General features: G+C 30.4%; 1 protein-coding gene across 1 annotated transcript in view; it reads right to left on the bottom strand.

Moving 5' to 3' along the window:
* The window catches only part of fs(1)M3 (female sterile (1) M3), a 39,690-nt gene extending 21,910 nt beyond the window's left edge, over positions 1 to 17,780 (bottom strand). The window contains exons 1-15 of the mRNA XM_072546721.1: positions 17,647 to 17,780; positions 17,470 to 17,590; positions 14,719 to 14,927; positions 13,607 to 13,812; positions 13,415 to 13,547; positions 11,298 to 11,457; positions 10,751 to 10,854; positions 9,065 to 9,254; positions 8,814 to 8,950; positions 8,605 to 8,703; positions 7,074 to 7,284; positions 6,816 to 7,018; positions 6,447 to 6,615; positions 3,368 to 3,592; positions 1,098 to 1,360 (exon numbers count right to left, since the gene is read on the bottom strand). Of these exons, the coding sequence (XP_072402822.1) occupies positions 1,098 to 1,360; positions 3,368 to 3,592; positions 6,447 to 6,615; positions 6,816 to 7,018; positions 7,074 to 7,284; positions 8,605 to 8,703; positions 8,814 to 8,950; positions 9,065 to 9,254; positions 10,751 to 10,854; positions 11,298 to 11,457; positions 13,415 to 13,547; positions 13,607 to 13,812; positions 14,719 to 14,927; positions 17,470 to 17,590; positions 17,647 to 17,676 (2,460 nt within the window). The 5' untranslated portion in view covers positions 17,677 to 17,780. The remainder of the gene's footprint in view (positions 1 to 1,097; positions 1,361 to 3,367; positions 3,593 to 6,446; positions 6,616 to 6,815; positions 7,019 to 7,073; positions 7,285 to 8,604; positions 8,704 to 8,813; positions 8,951 to 9,064; positions 9,255 to 10,750; positions 10,855 to 11,297; positions 11,458 to 13,414; positions 13,548 to 13,606; positions 13,813 to 14,718; positions 14,928 to 17,469; positions 17,591 to 17,646) is intronic.
* Positions 17,781 to 18,143: the final 363 nt, after the last annotated feature.

Raw genomic sequence — 18,143 nt, 5'->3', positions numbered from 1 at the left:
GTTTTCAACAAATTAATTTTTATAAAGAATTTATAGATATAGTATACTAGTATAATATTAGTTGATATTTACTTGTACCATAATTTTTTGATATTTAACTGTTGCCAATCAATTAACAGATCAAGTTATTATTAAGGCATATTGCATGCAGGTATGCTATTAACACGAAAAGATGTAGTTCTGGCAACCATGCGATAATGACTTTACAGTAAAACTTTGTCTATTTGCCAACACGTGGCGCTAGTATTAAATGTGAGAATTTATTTGATTATTTTAATATAATGTAAATAAACTGTTCTAAATAGATTTACTACAAAATAAAAATATAACAGTTTATAGAAAATATTAATATTTGTATATTACACACTTCCAGTTTTAGATTTTCTTTAAAGCTTTGATACATGCCATGTTGGCGGGCCACCATTTGTGGGCGTATCCAACGTACATGGACAATCAACTAAAGGCTCAGCCTGACTGATAATCGGATGATCTCCTCGCGTTTCTGTTATCTGGCTACGAAATTTAGTCGGCACAAGTTAAATCTTGAGTTGGAGGAAATGTGCGTTGGAGTGAAAGATTTTTTAGCATTGTATTAAATAAAATAATGAATTCTAAAAAATGGGTAAAAATATTTAATATTTTTATCTATACTTAGGTCTTACTTTTTTCCTAATATTATAAGAAAATATTATATATCTATAGTTTCCTTAAAGAATTTTTAGTAGTTAATTTTCTTTTATTACTTACATAAAGCAATAAGGTATAAGGATATTGGATACAATAATAGATTGGGTGGATGATGGAACCGAATAATAGGTACTCGCAATTAAAGGTTTTGTATTTAATTATATTAAAAAGCTATATACGTATAGCCGTGATGATCGCCAACGTCCGGAACGGATAGGCACTTTAAGAAGAAGATATACGTATAAGGTGATCAGCTACTTACAAAGTAAATATTATTAAGTACATTCTATTGTACTTGTCACAATCTCTCCTGTACTTTTAAAACATGTGTTTTGGATGAAAACGTATCTGCTATAAATATGATATACCTACGCATTCAAAGTTTTCTCTACTAACTTATTTAATCATACCTGTACTGTGTTTGTGGTCCAATACGTTATGTTAAGACGTGGATCTATCACCTCATCCGAAACTACCAACTCAGTGTTTGGGAAGATTTGCAGCACATTCAAAAATAAATCTCCATTGATAGTAACTTTATTGTATATTTGCATGAAATCAGATTCATTTGTACCCAATAACCTCTCACTATTGTTTGTTATCAACGACGCAAATGAATGTTCTGAAAGATTTAAGTTATTTCGAACTATCACATTGGCTAAACTTACTGGATCTGGAAAACAACATATTATATTATATTATATTATATTATATTATATTATATTATATTATATTATATTATATTATATTATATTATATTATATTATATTATATTATATTATATTATATTATATTATATTATATTATATTATATTATATTATATTAATAAAAATATCAATGATCAATCGTGTCATTTTATTCATGTTCAGGAAATAAACTATTTAATATTGAATGATCTAAATATAAGTAATCATAATATTATCAACTATTGCCCAATTATTTGTGTTACAATGTTATATAAATTGATTACACCCTGTGTAGCCCAACGCACGTAACACTGGGCACCAAAGCATACCCAAACAAAAAATACAGTTTATAAACAGGCTTACGAGGACCAACGGGTAAAGGGCAACGACTGATTGTCGCCCATATTGGTAGTAAGATAGCTTCTTAGACGATAGTACACTAATTTTTTATCCAAAAAAACGGGGGATTATCAAGAAGACATATTACGCCTAACGATTTGAAAAATGGTTTGAATCCATTCTTTCACGAGTCGAACCAAATTCGGTAATAGTGACGGATAATGCTTCTTATCACAGCCGATTAATAGAACATCTGCCAACTATGGTCACCAGAAAAGCAGACAAGCAGAATTGATTAGGACAAAAAGGAATTCCAATTTCCGAGGGTTAACGCTTAGCTTATAAGTGTCATTAGACAGCGTCGTGACAGATCGCCAGCATGTTGTAGATAAAATGGCTCGTGCTAAAGGCATAACCATTTTGAGACTTCCTCCTTACCATTGCGATTTAAACACGATAGAATTAATCTGAGCTTAAGTAAAGGGTTACGTAGATAGTAATAGACGCTGGATTCCGAAACTTCATAAGCATAACTTAGGTAATTATTTCTTTGCTTTGTAGTTTTCGTTCTATATAAATGGAATATAATAGTTATTTTGCAAAGTTTTCTGTTTTTTGAAGTACTGTATTAGGCACTCTATAATAACAATAAAATTTTACTTTATTTTGTTAGACAACTATAAGATACCTGTCAAAACACACATGATAATGAAATAATTATATCGGTCTTAGATTTAATTTTTACCTAATTACTTATGCGTTTAAATAAATAATAAATAATTAAAATAGTGTTTTGGTCAACCTTCAATTTAAAATTGTTATAGATAGACAAAGAACACTAATTGATGTAACGATCTCTAACAACAGCAATCTGCGTATTAAATATAACGAAAAATCACTAAATAGGTATACAAAAACACTATGGGCCAGTAAAGAAAAAAAAAACATGTAAATACATCTTATACAAGTTTTTGAAAGTTCCAGAAGGTATATGAATAATAGCTGATGACAAATACTTGAAAATGTAGGTACCGCTAATTTTGCTTTAATTTTTTTTAATATCTAATCATAAAAAGTGAATAAAACATTTTTCAACCATTTTTCAATGTTCAAAAAAAAAGTTGTAGATCTTAAAAAGTACTTTAATTTGCGAGTTTCTAATTAAATAATTAAATAATTGTACACATTGTAAACATTTATAAATTACTGTTCCAGTAATTTATAAATGTTCATAACTTTGTTTTTTGCATCATGATATGTAACATAATCAGGTATTTAAAATCATGGCAACTAATGAGTTATTAAAGTTTGCTAAATATCAGCTAGATCAACCAAATAGTGTGTAAGTTATTCAATTTGTTTATTTTAATTTAAATAACTGTACTTGCCCACACAAAGATATTTAGCACATCTCAATCGATTCTTTGAGGCTTTAACTTTAAGATCTATTAAAAAAATTTCGACATTTTAACCAATTGGTTATTAAAAAAACCGTTTTAAAAAGGGCTGACTTTTTAGCTTATAAAAGCGTATATCGGATTTGGCGATTCGCTTTTAATACTTATATCTAATAAAGACACATTATATTAAGAAAGACTTGATTTGAATCGTACATATTACAATTAGTAAAAAAACCTAGTTTCTATATAATTACCTGTTACCACTTCATCATTTTTAATAAAGTATAGGTTCTCTGGTGTAAATTCTTTTCCATTAACTGTTTCTGCAAGAATATCACCTTCAACAATTATTTCTTCGATTGCAATATCTGCATCAATTACTTGATCGGTTGTTACTGTTAAAAGACTGTCCACAGAAATATTGTTAATGTTTGTGACATTCAAGTCCGTAACTTTGATGTGTGTAAAATTTAACGGACCTAAAATATTTAATATTAAATCAATAATAGGAAATTAATATAAATCCTCTTCAATTTAAGTCCATCTTCAGGTGCCCGATTCAGTAAAAAAAATTTCACAGTTGTTATACGTTTTCAGTCATGCATCATCAAGTTACATTATTATACCGTGTCAGAAATGAATAAATTCAGAATAGAACCAAACCAAATTTATAATTGGGTCCCACAAAAAAAAAGGAAAAGCCTTTCAGCAAAAAGATGGAAAGAATGTATCAAACAGGCGGTAAAGGGAAATTTGGTTGAAGACTCTTGGAATGATAAAAAAAGAATAGCATTAAGGATGCGAGAAAAGGCCAAGTTAGCTGCAAAAAATCGCTAGAAATTATATATCATGACCATTCTCAGCGCATTCTACCAATTATGGTACACTCTCCTTAGATAGTCGTTCTTCATTTCTGCCCACGATTGTTTAATATTCGCTTTTCTATCCCATGTTGTACCGGCTTGTTTCCTTATGTCATAGTCTCATCTTAAATTTGGACGTCTTCTTGGTCTCTTGACGCGCCTCTTGGATAACACAGTGTTATTTTAGTGGACCACCTACTCTCAGTTCTCGCTAAATATCCCGCCCACTGCCATTTTAAAGATTTAATTCTGTGGATTACATCAGTGACCTTGATTTTCTGTCTGATACATGCTATTCTTTTTCAATCTCTCTTTGTTATACCTATCATACATCGCTCCATTAGTGGGATTTGAGTGACTTTGAGTTCCGCTATTATCTCTTTCTTTAGTGTCCAAGTTTCGCAGCCGTATATCATGATTCATAGCGGTAGTATACATGGATCGAATACTTTTTTTTCAGGAGGAGTGGCATCTTAGATTTGAATTAAACTGCATTTCTACCAAAAGATGTCCAAGCTGGTTTCATTCTTCTGTTGATTTCTGGGAGTAAGGAGCCAGATTAATTGTCCTAGGTATACATACTCGTCTACTGTCTTAAGTGCAGTGTTGTTTATTATTACATCTTGGACATCCACTAGCTCGTTGTGCATGGTTTTTTGCAGGATTATTATGTCGTTTACAAATCTTAGATAGCTCAGGTATTCTCCATCAATGGATAGGCCTGTGTTCTAATAGTTCATTTTGCTGAATATATTTTCTAGAGTTACAGTGAAGAGCTTTGGTCATATTGCGTCTCCTTGTCAGACGCCTCTGGTAGTGGGCAATTCTGGAGTGTTCTCAAATTTTTACCTTAGCTTTTGTTTGTCTCTATATTTACTAAAGTCTCTATGTACGGTTTGTCAATGCCTTGGTTGATCAAAGCTTCTATTACTGCTTTGGGATATATAGAATCGAAAGCTTTCTCGAAATCTAATGCTAGCGGTATTTCATATTCTTTAGCTCTACTCATTAGTTCTCGAAGCGTATAAATATGCTATATGATCCAGGGTACTGAATCCACTTTTGAAGCCAGCTTGTTCTCTGGGCTGTGCAGCATCTAATGCGTTTGTTAATCCGTTGTTAATGATCTTTGTGAATATCTTTTATACGATTGGTAGTAGGTTTATAGGTCTGTAGGGTTTGATATCCTCTTTGCTACCTTTCTTATGAATGAGAATTATGTTTGCTGTATTCCAGTGGTCTGGTATGCATCTTGATTTTAGGCAGTTCGTAAATATGCCTGCTAAGATTTCCCAGTTTTTTTTTTGCCAGGATATTTAAGCAGTTCCGCTGTGATGCCATCTTTTCCAGCTGCTATACCGCTTTTCATTTTTGTAATTGTTGATTCTACTTCTTCCGGAAGGATTTCTGGTACATCTTAGTTACTGATTGCTTGTTCTGAAGTGTAACAGGAGCTTTATATAGTTCACTGTAGAATTTAGCCACGAGTTGTATTATTTTATTTCTGTCTGTTTTTCTGGTGTTTTCATCTGTTAGAGCAACGCTTTGCTTCTTACCAATGATTAATGCTTTTCTTGTTTTCTTATAGTTTTTTTATTTTCGATTGCATTTTCTATCAGCATTTCATTGTATTTTCTTATGTCTTCCTTAATACTTTTCCTTATTGTCTGACAAAGTTCTTTGATTTGTATTCTCTGTACGTTGCTACTTGATGATGATTTCCATTAATTGAGAACTGTCGATATAGTTGATCTGAGTTTTTTCTTAGATTGTTAATATTTATACCGGTTACTGTTGGTAATGTGATTAATTTTATTCTCTCTAGTTTCAGATTTAGAACAATTTCACAGATTTTGTTCTGATTAGTGATGGTCGCTGCCTGTTTAAAATTTATTTATTGAACTGGCATCTTATATTGTAGCAATCTTGTTGGTTAGAATGAAGTCAATTTCATTCTTAGTGGTTCCATTTCGTTTTTAATGTTCCTCGGTAGTAGAATGTGTTTCCTGAGGAAATATATATAATATATATATATATATATATATATATATATATATATATATATATATATATATATATATATATATATATAAATTGTCAGAACAAAAACCAATTATTGTAAGTAATCTTAGGTTGTCTTGTTTTATCAGAAAGGATATTGACAAATATAGACAAAAGAAAATACAGACTTTTAAAAACCAGAAGAAAAAGAAGAAAAATACCTACAATAACCTGCTCAAAAGTAAAAAATAATTAAAATATAAGTATAACTAAATATCACTAATCAATAGTGTTGATATGTGATACAAACAAATTTAATAACATTTAGATATTTGCAGTAATAATCTTTTATGTATTTTTTTCAAAATAGTAAAATTGTAGTTATTTATTAACATAAATAGATGACTAATAATACTTTTTATAAACATGGATATTTGCCTTTGTTTTTGAAAGGCACAAATCTAAATACCTGTAATTTCCTTGTCAACAGATGTTCTAAACACTGAATTTTTAAAATTCTCCCAAGGTACTCCATTGATGGTTTCTACTTCTAAATCTTCAGATTCTATTTCAAAATCGAAATGATTTGGAGAATCAACTTCATTTGCTACAGCGGACAAAATACTGTCTGGTATTTCCTGTAATTTAAATACTAACTTAAATACATAAAAATGTAGAAATGTTCCAGATATAGACTCTGGAAATTTATTAAAATTTGAAATTCTAGAACTAGAAGATCGTTACCAAAAGAATAAATAAGCTTGGAATAAACCAAAATTTTTAATTTCTGCTAAAGATCAATCGTAAACAAATTTTCGGATAATTATTAAACACTTACTGTATTGATTGATTTTGTTCTTGCTTCAATAACGTGTAGGTTTTTAAATGTTTTGATACCTTTAATTTTCTGAGGACGACTTTTTGTATAAAAATTACTGATTTCCACACTGTTAATGGTTTTGGCGTTCATACCATTAGCTGTAAGATTTTCAATAAAAATAGGTTCAATAAAACTCTGATTTCCACGTGTCAGTAGCATATCTGAAATTAAAAATTTATAAATAATATTTAGTAGCACGGAAGTAAACAAAACTACCTGTAAATATTGGATCGTTTCTTTTAGTTTCCAAATGATTTGTTGTCAAAGATGTAATTTTACTAACTCCTGTGATAGTTTGGGGTTCTTTATATTTTAACCACCGTTCAGGAGTCCACCGTTTTCCATTAATTGTTTTAATAGATAGATTGGAAACGTTGATATTTTCAACGGCAACTTTTCCCTTAACTGTTAGATATCCATTAACAATCTAAAAGGTAATAAACGAAATATAGAAAAGAGTATTTTTATGTCATAAAACGTTTTATGTCATTAGGAATGTCAAACGCTGAAATTTTTTTTACACATTCTGCAGAATCATATTATGTACTCGCCCTGCTAACTGCTCGAAGTGGACCGTATGTGTATTATAAAGATACCAATAAAAAGAGGAGTGAAGCAGGGGTGTGTGCTGTCACTAACAATATTTAATACAGGGTGTCCAGAAACTCTCCTGACAAACGCAGACCGGAGATTTCTCTGATAATTTTAAGACAATTTAACCCAATTCACCTAGTCCGAAAATGCTTTCCAAGGGAGCTAGAGCTCTTTGAATTCTAAATGATAAATAATCGTACCAGTTTTCGTTTTTCTAAATAGAAGCGTTTTGGAGGTATTTAACAAAAACTAATTACAAAGCGCCATCTTCAAAAAGCTCTAGCTCCCTTGGAAAGCATTTTCGGACTAGGTAAATTGGGTTAAATTGTCTTAAAATTATCAGAGGAATCTCCGGTCTTCGTTTGTAAGAAGAGTTTCTGGACCCCCTGTATATACCCGAAAGATTCAAGAAATCAACACGAAATAATAAATCATATAAGATAGGCAGATGATATTTTTAGCTAAAAGATTGGAAGACCTTCAGAACCTTGTTAATCTGGTTTACAAAGAAAGTTGCCGTAGAAATCTTCATATGAATATTACAAAAACGAAATTGATGACAATAGGGAAAATATATACAGGTTCAAATCAACTCGTGCTGAAAGGTGCAGTCGTTTAACGGGTAGAATTATTTTGTTCTTGGGAAGAGCATCTCTTTCTAAGTATATTTAATATATATTTTGGAAAGAAATGCTCGAGAAACCACTACGACCCATAGGAAATCATGGCATATGTGGATGAAAAAACCATATCGTTGGCATAACTTATTACACAAGCTGCTGGCCTTTGCCATTATCGAAGTCTCTGATGAATTTGATACCCTTAAGGAAACTCTACACCTTTACTGTCGTTATAGGCGAGCGGTTTATCCCAATAAGAAGAGTATAAACCGACTATATTTTTTGTATTTCTACCGCACCAACGTTTTTTTAAGTACAAATGTAATTTTATTATTTTTTACAAGTAAGCCAGAAAGTGTTTGTTAACAAATAACTTATAATAAAAAAAAAATTTCCCGAATCGCTTTGAGTGAATTTTTTTTAGGCGTATCTCATAGAAAAAAACAATTTTTCAAATCATGATGATTTTTCGAACGATGCTTCCTATTCGAGTTATTTGCAATATTTTGTTGAACTTGACTTTTATTACTTACCAAACTATTGCTGGCTGGTACAAAATAATGAAATACTGATGTTGATACATTGTTGATATTTTCCTTAAATTCTTTTATTAGAGTTTCAATTTCAGGTTCCTAAAATTATATTTAGCTGTATCCCAAATTATATTTACTTTATTTTTATTATCCCTCATATATTTACCCATGAAAATCAAAATTATTAAAAATAGGTAGAAAATCCTTACTATATGTAAACTTTCCATTAATATTTCTTCATTAGGCTTTTCAGCTTCTTGTTTAAATAAGTTTTCTTTTTGGGTCAATTTTATTTCCAAGTTTGTAAAACAGTTTCGTATTTCATCCCTTCTTAGTGAAGACAAGTCTAAAAGAGCAACGATAGAGATTGAGAAAAGAACGTTGTCCCTGTATGTATTATTATTTTGAGTATAAATAGGTAGGTACTGTAATAACAGTTCATATTCAATAGTGCAATTACCGTTTTGTATTAGAGACATTTTTGGTGCAAACAATTTTATTATAATCGTTTCATTGTATTCTCCTACCACGTATATTGTGTCATTTATCCCTATATTAACATCCAAAATCCTAGAATAATTTGATTTAAACGTTACTTGAGTTTCCCTTCTAATATTTCGCAAATCTAAATTGTATATATCAACATGGTCCTGAAAAATACAACGGATTAAATAAACATTATTTTAAAATCTTTCAAACGTAACAAAATAAAAGTAAAAATGAGGAAGACATAAGTAGAAAAATAGAAAAATATAAGGACACTACAACAATATAGTGTAACAATATGGAGAATTTGATGGGAAGAAGAACAAAATAAGAAACAGGAATACTTCAAATTATCATATGTCCGCAGTAGACAATACTAAAATAAATATATATATATATATATATATATATATATATATATATATATATATATATATATATATATATATATATATATCATTAAATTTACGATATTTTTAGGATACGTCGATAGCACCACAATTCGAATGCTTCAAATTTGTTTAACATTGAGTTTTTAATGTGTCAATGTCCCACATACAATAAGATAGACCACACATAGCATTTCAGGACTTTCTTGCGAATATGCATCGATAGGTTTTTGTTACATAAAACTGGTTTGCAGGCCATAAAATCCTTACGTGATATTTCTATCCTGGTTATTATCTCTTCGTCAGAGTCACAATTTATATTTGACCAGCTGCCAAGTTGTTTAAAATGGTTTACACGTTCTATCTCCTCTCCATTAAGAGAAAACAGACATTGATCTATATTTAATATTTTCAACTGCCATTTACTTTGTCTTTGAATTGTTAATTTTAAGACCTCCTCGATAACTTGCTTCATTTACTATGTTTACTAATGTCTGGAAATCTTGTGAATTGTTTGCAAGAATGGCTGTATCGTCAGCGTATCTGATATTGTTAATTACTTCTCCACTCTCTCTTGTCTCTCATCCAAAGCCTCCCTAAAGATTTCTTCAGAGTATAGATTAAAAAGACTGGGTGACAAAACACAACTCTATTGTACTCCACGTTTGCAGGTCTAGAATTTTCTGAGTCATTTACCTATTTTTTGCCAATATTGTAGGTGTTTTCAGAGACTCTCTTACTTCTTCTAAAATCGAGTTTTGTATGTCGTACCAACAGATATCTTATATGTTACTAAGCTTAATAAGCTTACTAAGCTGTTAATTTCTTTAATTTAATTTGTATTTTGGAGAAGATTGAATTATGGTGTTTATATCAGCAACGGGGTAAGTTTATACATCTTTAATATTGTTTCGAAATCGGTGGTTTACTATGGTGTAATCTATTTCATTCCGTACTATTCTACCTTATTGTCAATCTAGAGGGAATTTCCACGTGTACAGACGCTTTTCTCGAAGTTGAAAGCAGGTATTTGTAATGACGAAGTCTCACCCCTTTGATTTCTCTATTAAAGAATTTCTCTATTAATGATAAGAAATTAAAAAACTGTTAAAAAACATTTTTTTAGTTATAGACATTTACACAAAACGAAGTAAACCAGGCTGCCACATAAAGTACATATATGGAAATCTACTCTATAAAGAAAATATATACAGATGAATATTTTGTTGAGATATTTAATTCAATATATATTTAATAATGCTTTTACTTACATTATAAGCTACTGCCAAATGTGATTTATCATTTCTATTAAAAATTGTTGCTACTGAAACTACACTGTCAGTTGTAAATGAATTTTTGACTACAATTTCAAATCCTAAAAATATAAGTTTAAATTAAATTCTTTGATATTACTAATTAATATTATCAAATACGAAAATGCATATGAAAAAAATAATTCAACATTTAACAAATTAAAAAAAAACATTTTTATTGCTAGGAAGATCATTCAAACTCTCCGTGTTATATTTTAGTCTTCTATCTTCCAAACTAATTCTGCAAATGCTATTTTGACGACACGGGTCTCCCCCATTCTGCTTATGTGGTTAAAAAAATTATATAATCAAATGAACTATATTTTAATAAAGTACATAGTCTCAAAATGCACTTTAAAGATGCTGAAAATGACATTTTAAAGTCTTCTCTTTTAAAACGTTTTTAAGACTACTTTAAGAAAGTAAATTTTATGTCTGAATAGTCATTATAATCGATGTAGATATAATTAAACTATTCAAGAAGTGACTTCGTAGAGAAACATACCATTCCAATAATAAATTGTATTGTGTTTATCTTCATTGTAGATAATGAGGTAATTTCGATTTTTGCTTATATGCAATTCCATATCAACTGGGTGAAATGTCCGTAGGTGCTGTATTTTTCTGATTTCTTCATTGCTAAATTCATATACAAGCGATGGTACCTAAAAAATAATTACAGTATTTAAAATTTAGGAAAATGGCTGATCTAGAAACAAAAATATATTAATAAAAATCGAGAAACCAATTCAAGGCTGTAATAAACAAATCTAGTATCAACTCTGCTGCATTGGTTGGAAATTATGTCTAAAAGAATAAAAATAATTTATTAAAAAATTTAAATTAACAAAAAACCCATCTATGTCTTGAATTTTGTCAATTATTTCTTGTTCTGTTGGTCTGTCATCGGTACCTTCGAATTCTAATATTGTTTGATCGACCTACCGGGGCGAAAAGCTGAGCGAAATTATTGCGTCACGAGAAGAGAACTTCTAGCAGTAGTGAAATCATTAAAACACTTCTTTCAATATCTACACGGAATGAAGTTTTTAAACCGAACCGACCATGCCGCCCTTAATGGTTAATTTAATTTAAGAATTAAGAGGTTCAGATAGCCAGACTTCAGACTCCAAGAATACAATTTGAATATTGACCATCGGGTCAGAGTTCTCAGTAATGCTGATTCTCTCTCTAGAAGGCCTTGTCCAGCAGAGTGTTACCACTGCAATAAAACAGAATCAAAGGAAGTAGCAGTGCTAAGAATAATCCTATGCTCAGTAGTTAAAACGTATTGGGCCCAGTGGGACTGACTCCTTTATTATGGAAGACAGTTTGCTTAAACCAGTACTGGAAAATACTGATGGTTCAGAGAAAAGAAGGCAGTCGGTGATTCCAAAGAGTAGAATAGCCGAAGTACTACGTCAGTTACACGACAGTCCATCAGGAGGGCATTTCGATGTAAAGAAAACCCTTTAGAGAATTCGGGAACTCCTATGAGACAATGCAATATTGGAAGTCCGTTTGAAAGAATAGCTTTGGGCATTACCGTCCATTTTTAGAAAGTGAAAATGGTTGCATGTATATGTTGGTCGTGATGCATTACTTCACGAAGTGGGTCGAGATCTACACAAATCTGCACCAGAATTCCGCCACTATTGCAGATATGTTGATCAAAGAGTACATTAGCCGATTTGGGGTACTTGGGAGATCCATAGTGACTAAAGAAGGAACTTCGAGGGCGATCTATTCCAGGTAATCTGCGATACACTAGGTATGAATAAGACAAGAGGTCCTTATCGGATGAAATGGTAGAGCAAATAAATAGGACAGTTGGCAAGTATTTGGCAAAAACGGTGTCCAATCACCAGCGTGGAACCAGTACGCTCTGTTCTCCATAATGACCTACAGATCCACTCTTAATAAATCAAGGGGCAAAACACCAGAAAAAGTCCTGTTTGGACACGACATGCGACTACCTTGTGATTTAGAGTTTGGATGTCGACCTAGAGAAGAAGTAGCTGGTTAAGATTCTGTGAACAAATTTCGAAGAAGAATGGATGATATACACGAGTTCGTCCGTTCCCATCTTCAGATCGCTGGCAATAAAATGAAGAAACGGTACGATACCCACACCGAACAAGGATATTTTAAGAAGAATGACAAAGTCTGGCTCCATAATTTAAAGAAGCGAAAAGGTTGTTCTCTCAGGTTGTAGCAGTTCTGTTACCTTATTAAGGAGAAGATTATTGATGTCATCTACCGAATAAGTAATATTCCTAGCGAAAAACCGATGATAGTACACCATAACCGGATGGGACCATTCAAAGGAGACCACAAAAATGAAAGTAAACCAAGTCCAAGAACTACCGGGGATATTGAAAAAAACTAATATAATGATATAAAATATAGAGTTTTAATGCAAGCATTTAGATTAGTTATCTTCATTTTTCGCAATAATAGTATTCTTCTGCTTTGTTTTACCCCATCTGGCAACCAATTGTATGGAACATGGAAGAATTAAGATTTATTACGACTGTATAGTTACCATATACCTAGGGTTTTTCGTTTACTTTGAAAATGATAGCTACAAAGTAAATATTGATACCTAGTAAGATTACTCACTGTTTTGTTGGCTGAATTTTGTAGAATAACGATAATTTCAGCATTAGGAGTTGCGAAAGAGCTGACCTTTATCGCTCCTGTAGTGAAGATTGTTTGAATTTCATCAAAATGAAGCCCGAGCCACTTGTATACCCTAAAATATTACAAAAATTATCAGTTTTGTAGTTTAAAATTCAGGAAAAGCAGTCTTACGATGTAACTGCTAGGCAATCTTCTTTATTACTAGCGACTATCAAGTACAAATTTTTATTGTTTATAAAAAAATGAGCATCTGTAGAATCTGGGACAAAAAGAGTCTCCACTAAGGTGAACTTATCGTTACTGGATACGTAAATATATGCTTCACCCATCAGTTTCGATGTTAATATTATAAACGTGGTATTTTCGAATACTGTTCCCTAAAAAGATTTATATTAGAACAATAATTGTAATGTCAAATTGGCAAAACAATATTTAACAAATAAAAATGGAAGCAAACTAACATTTAAGTACAAATTAATACTTTACCAAAGAAAATATTTCTCCTAAAATCAGGAAACAAACAAGAATAATAGGAAGGCATTTTAAGCAATAATAATAGGAAACTTATCCTTTTTCGTCATCATCAGTGCCTTCTTCAGAACAATCCTCCATTCGCCCCTGAATCTGGCAACTCTTCTCCATACTCTTAAATAGTCTTGATACCTAAATATCTGCCTTCCTCTTGCTCGTTGTTCCATCGGCCCTCTTCGGCCAAAAACTTTTCTGACTGTTACACCTTCCTCTTGCCTGATTACATGTCCTATTTATATAAGACATCCTACTTTAATAAATTTTACAACGTAAGGTTCCCCAAAACGCCTGCTCTCCACAAACCTTGCCCTTTTATTTTGCGCAAATAAATTTGTGTAAGTCAAGGTTACGCTCTAAGCTGCTCACTATTTTAGATACTAAAGCACAAACAAATCTAAAGAGTATATAAACTAATGTCAATGTTAGAGGATATAAGAAAATGTCATAATAAGTACTATTTAAGCACATTTGAATGTTAATATACCACAACATAAAAATAATTTTTAACAATCTAAATAATGCAATGTTTTAACAGCAGCAACAGGTTAGAATTATTGGTTAAGAATAGGACAAATTTCAAAACAACATTTATTTCTTTACATACTTTAATTTTACAACAAACAAGGGAAAATAAAACAAAATCTCTTGGAGGTTACCAGAGAACAATATATGAATTCCGCGGATGCTATGATTCGATAAGATGAAAGAAATTGAAGAAAGAGAAAATAAAAATATTAAATTAAATCACTTACCTTTACAAAAGTTATTATCTCACTTTCCGAAGCTTTCTCTAAACTTGCGTTTTGCGGTATCAAATGTATATTTGAATCTCGAATACCAAGCTCGTAAATGTCTTTTTTGATAAGTAAATATGTTTTGTTCTGAATCGAGACTTTTACATATTCATGGATTTCTGGAAGAATTTTTTCTTGTATAATCGATGTTAGAGTATTCCTGGGATCTACAAATGAAGTATATACATAGGTAGTTAGTAAAATAGTAAACTCAATTCTGTGATTGAAATGGCAGAGAGCCTTTCTCAAGTGATCTATTTTTGGATGTGTTTACAATTTAAAGTCTTTAACGAAATAGGTTGAGGAGGGGAGAACTGTTTTTATTCAAGTTGGTCATTCAGATTTATGTCTGTGTTTTTAATTTGTTAATTTTTATAGATGAAGAATTTGAAATTCGTCATTAAAGTATCTAAGTATTGTGATTGAAATATTTAAGTTTATGCAGATAATTTCTATCAAAACTAATTACTATACATGGTAGTCTCATACAATGGACAAATTATAGTTGTCCAGACAAGAGACAAACATATTATACCATGCGTAACCTTTTTTGAATGTTGCTAGAAAGGTCACCAATGGATATACTGCGAACGGCAGCCAGATGGTTAGTGGAGAGCGAGTCGTGGGTTCAAAACTAGCTTTTGGAATCGGTATGTTTATATAACAGAAGAAATTATCAAAGATAAGATAAGATATAATAGCTAAATAGATCGATAGAGAAATAGATAGAGAGAAATGTATGGAAAGTTACCATAGAAAAGTAGATACAGATAGAAAAAAAGGCGCCACTTAAATGTTTGTAAATAAAAGGGGAAAGTGAAGAAACTTTAGGTGTCGAAGAAATATAAGAAACAACAAACTATATTCTGAAGGCCAAATATGTAAAAGATGAAAGTTTAGTTATTGGTTAAACGTTGTCAACACACTCTATAAATAAATGCAAAACATATTCGGTGGAAATAGTCCACTCGCTTACCTATAAGACTAATATAGCCTGATCTTTCCTTCTGGTCGAAATATAGCAAAGCAAATGTTTAAATCCAATATTAAATCAGGGAACGTGTCGGTAGTACAGAAATAAAATGCGTTAGTTAAAAAAAAACAATATATTGAACAAAAATTCAACAAATGGTTCAATCAAAATAAAAAAATTAAACGGTAAACTGTTAGCTTCAACATATAGGGTTGAATGCATCCAAAAATACAAAAAATGTACCAACAATTAATCCCTGGTTAGCTACACACAAAAAGTATAAAATAAATCGATAAAAAATACCTTTAACATACACAATATGGAGAAAATTTATTTGAAAGTAAATCGATCAGTAAAGAGATGATATTAATTAAAAATTCAATAAAAGAGAAAAAATGTACACTCTTTACTGTCTGGGCTTAGCTCGAGATAAAGGAAACTCTAAGTTTATTAATGCAAATGAAATACTACTATTGAAAATTTAAAGAATTACAAAAAAAATCAAAATCTTTATTGCGCAAACAAACTAACCGCACTTTGTTTTTAAAATTAAGTTTCACATTGTTTTTAATGAAATAAATGTTCTTACTAAATTTTAGAAGCAGCATTAATTACTTTTGAAGACAGACGAAAAAGATAGCTCGTGCATCACCAAAGATTTAGCAATCTCTCCGCTTTTTATGAGAATATAAAGGTAAACTGATTACTTACAGTTGTCTTGTAGAGTTGCACACTTAAAATTGCACTGACTTTAAACTTACTATACTATACTTAACTGTATTAGTATGGAGCAAATCAAATTACCAACAATTAAAGGTAGTAATCGATATAGATAGATTTAATCTAATATAGCTTAGATCAAAATACTTTCTAATATAGAATTGCTGAAAACACTTCAAGAAATTTACGGAGGACTTAACTCTTTGACTACTCACACCGAAGTATTTTCGTTTCCTCAAAAATTTAATAAACTGTCTCCAAAAGAAAATTTCGGAAAAGAGATTTTTGTAAAGGATTTTTAAATAAAACTTTTGTGATTGATGGTATACAGCCAACGACAGGAATTCAATTTTCCTTGTGGAAAGTAAAATAATTCTTTGTTTCACTACATTCTAATAAATTGTTTTAAGAATTTTCATACAGAATAAAGTTTTCACAATTTGTATTTTTAATGTATTATAATGTAGTTTTATTGCATAATGTTGCCTACAGTATGCATTCCATTTTTCTAAAGGGGGAGGGGGCAACTCAAAAATTAATCAAGAGAAATTTTTAAATTTATTACTACAGCCATGCCAAAACAAGAAATAATTTAGTATTCATATTTAAAATTTATGCAATATTAGGTTAAAAATAATTAGGTTAATATTTACTTATTTTTGAGCTAGAAGCTAGAAGCTAGAAGTACTAAAGAATAAAAGCAGGTTTGTTCATAAATCAACAGAACAAATTAAATTGTATTAGACCAATTTTAACAGAGCAGAATAAAGTTACAAGTTATCTATAAATATAGATATTTAGAATAACATAGTAAATAGGTACATCGGATGAAAATTTTTGAACTAATTTTTGTTTTGGTTTGTGACAACCGATTTCTATCTAAAAACATTTGATAAAAATATATTTTTTCTGCAATTATTGTTCTAACCATAGATTTTAGAATAAAAATGTGAGTAATAAACACCTTTCATTAAAAAAAAATTGGTTTTAATATGTTATGAAAGATCAAACATTACCTGTTTCCTGCAGGCGTTCCTCTTGGGACAATGTGTCTTGAAATACTTTGGATTTATTACTGAGGTAATCATTTAATTTCACAGTAACCACACCATTGATTATAATAAAGCTCCAGATTATCTGAAATATTAAAATTGTTATTATCAATCATAAATGTTAAAAATATTATTAATTACAATAAGAAAATATACAATATATTTTTTCATTTTACTGCTCACTGAACTGATACGATAGCTACGAAACTTGACCACATTTCTATTGTCCAAATGTCTTTGAGTAAATAAAAAAGTAAATTTGATAAGAAACAAGTCCTTAATATTTGTATCTTTTCTTTTTCTGTAGTAATATATCGACTATAGTTTATTTCAAAACTGAACTGAGTAGATTTGAATAATTATATTCCTAACTGCTTGTTTGTGATTTATTTAAACATGACCGGTTTTACAACAGATATTTAAATTTCAAGAATAAAAAGTCAATTCACATTTGTAATCAAGCTCTTATATAATTTGGTTTAGTTCTTTTTTGTTGTATTTTGCTTTTATTTTCTCCTGTTCTATTTGTAAAAATGTCAGTTTTATTGGTGTAATAATGTCAGTATTATTTAGTTTTAAATATTATATATTTAGTAAAAATTATTATTAGGATGTTTTTTGGCAGCAAAAGAGTCAGT

This window comes from Diabrotica undecimpunctata, chromosome 10, assembly GCF_040954645.1.
Source record: "Diabrotica undecimpunctata isolate CICGRU chromosome 10, icDiaUnde3, whole genome shotgun sequence".
NCBI classification, from domain to species: Eukaryota; Metazoa; Arthropoda; class Insecta; order Coleoptera; family Chrysomelidae; genus Diabrotica; species Diabrotica undecimpunctata.
The sequence above is the reverse complement of the archived record's forward strand: the minus strand, read 5'-3'. Positions and strand labels throughout refer to the sequence as shown.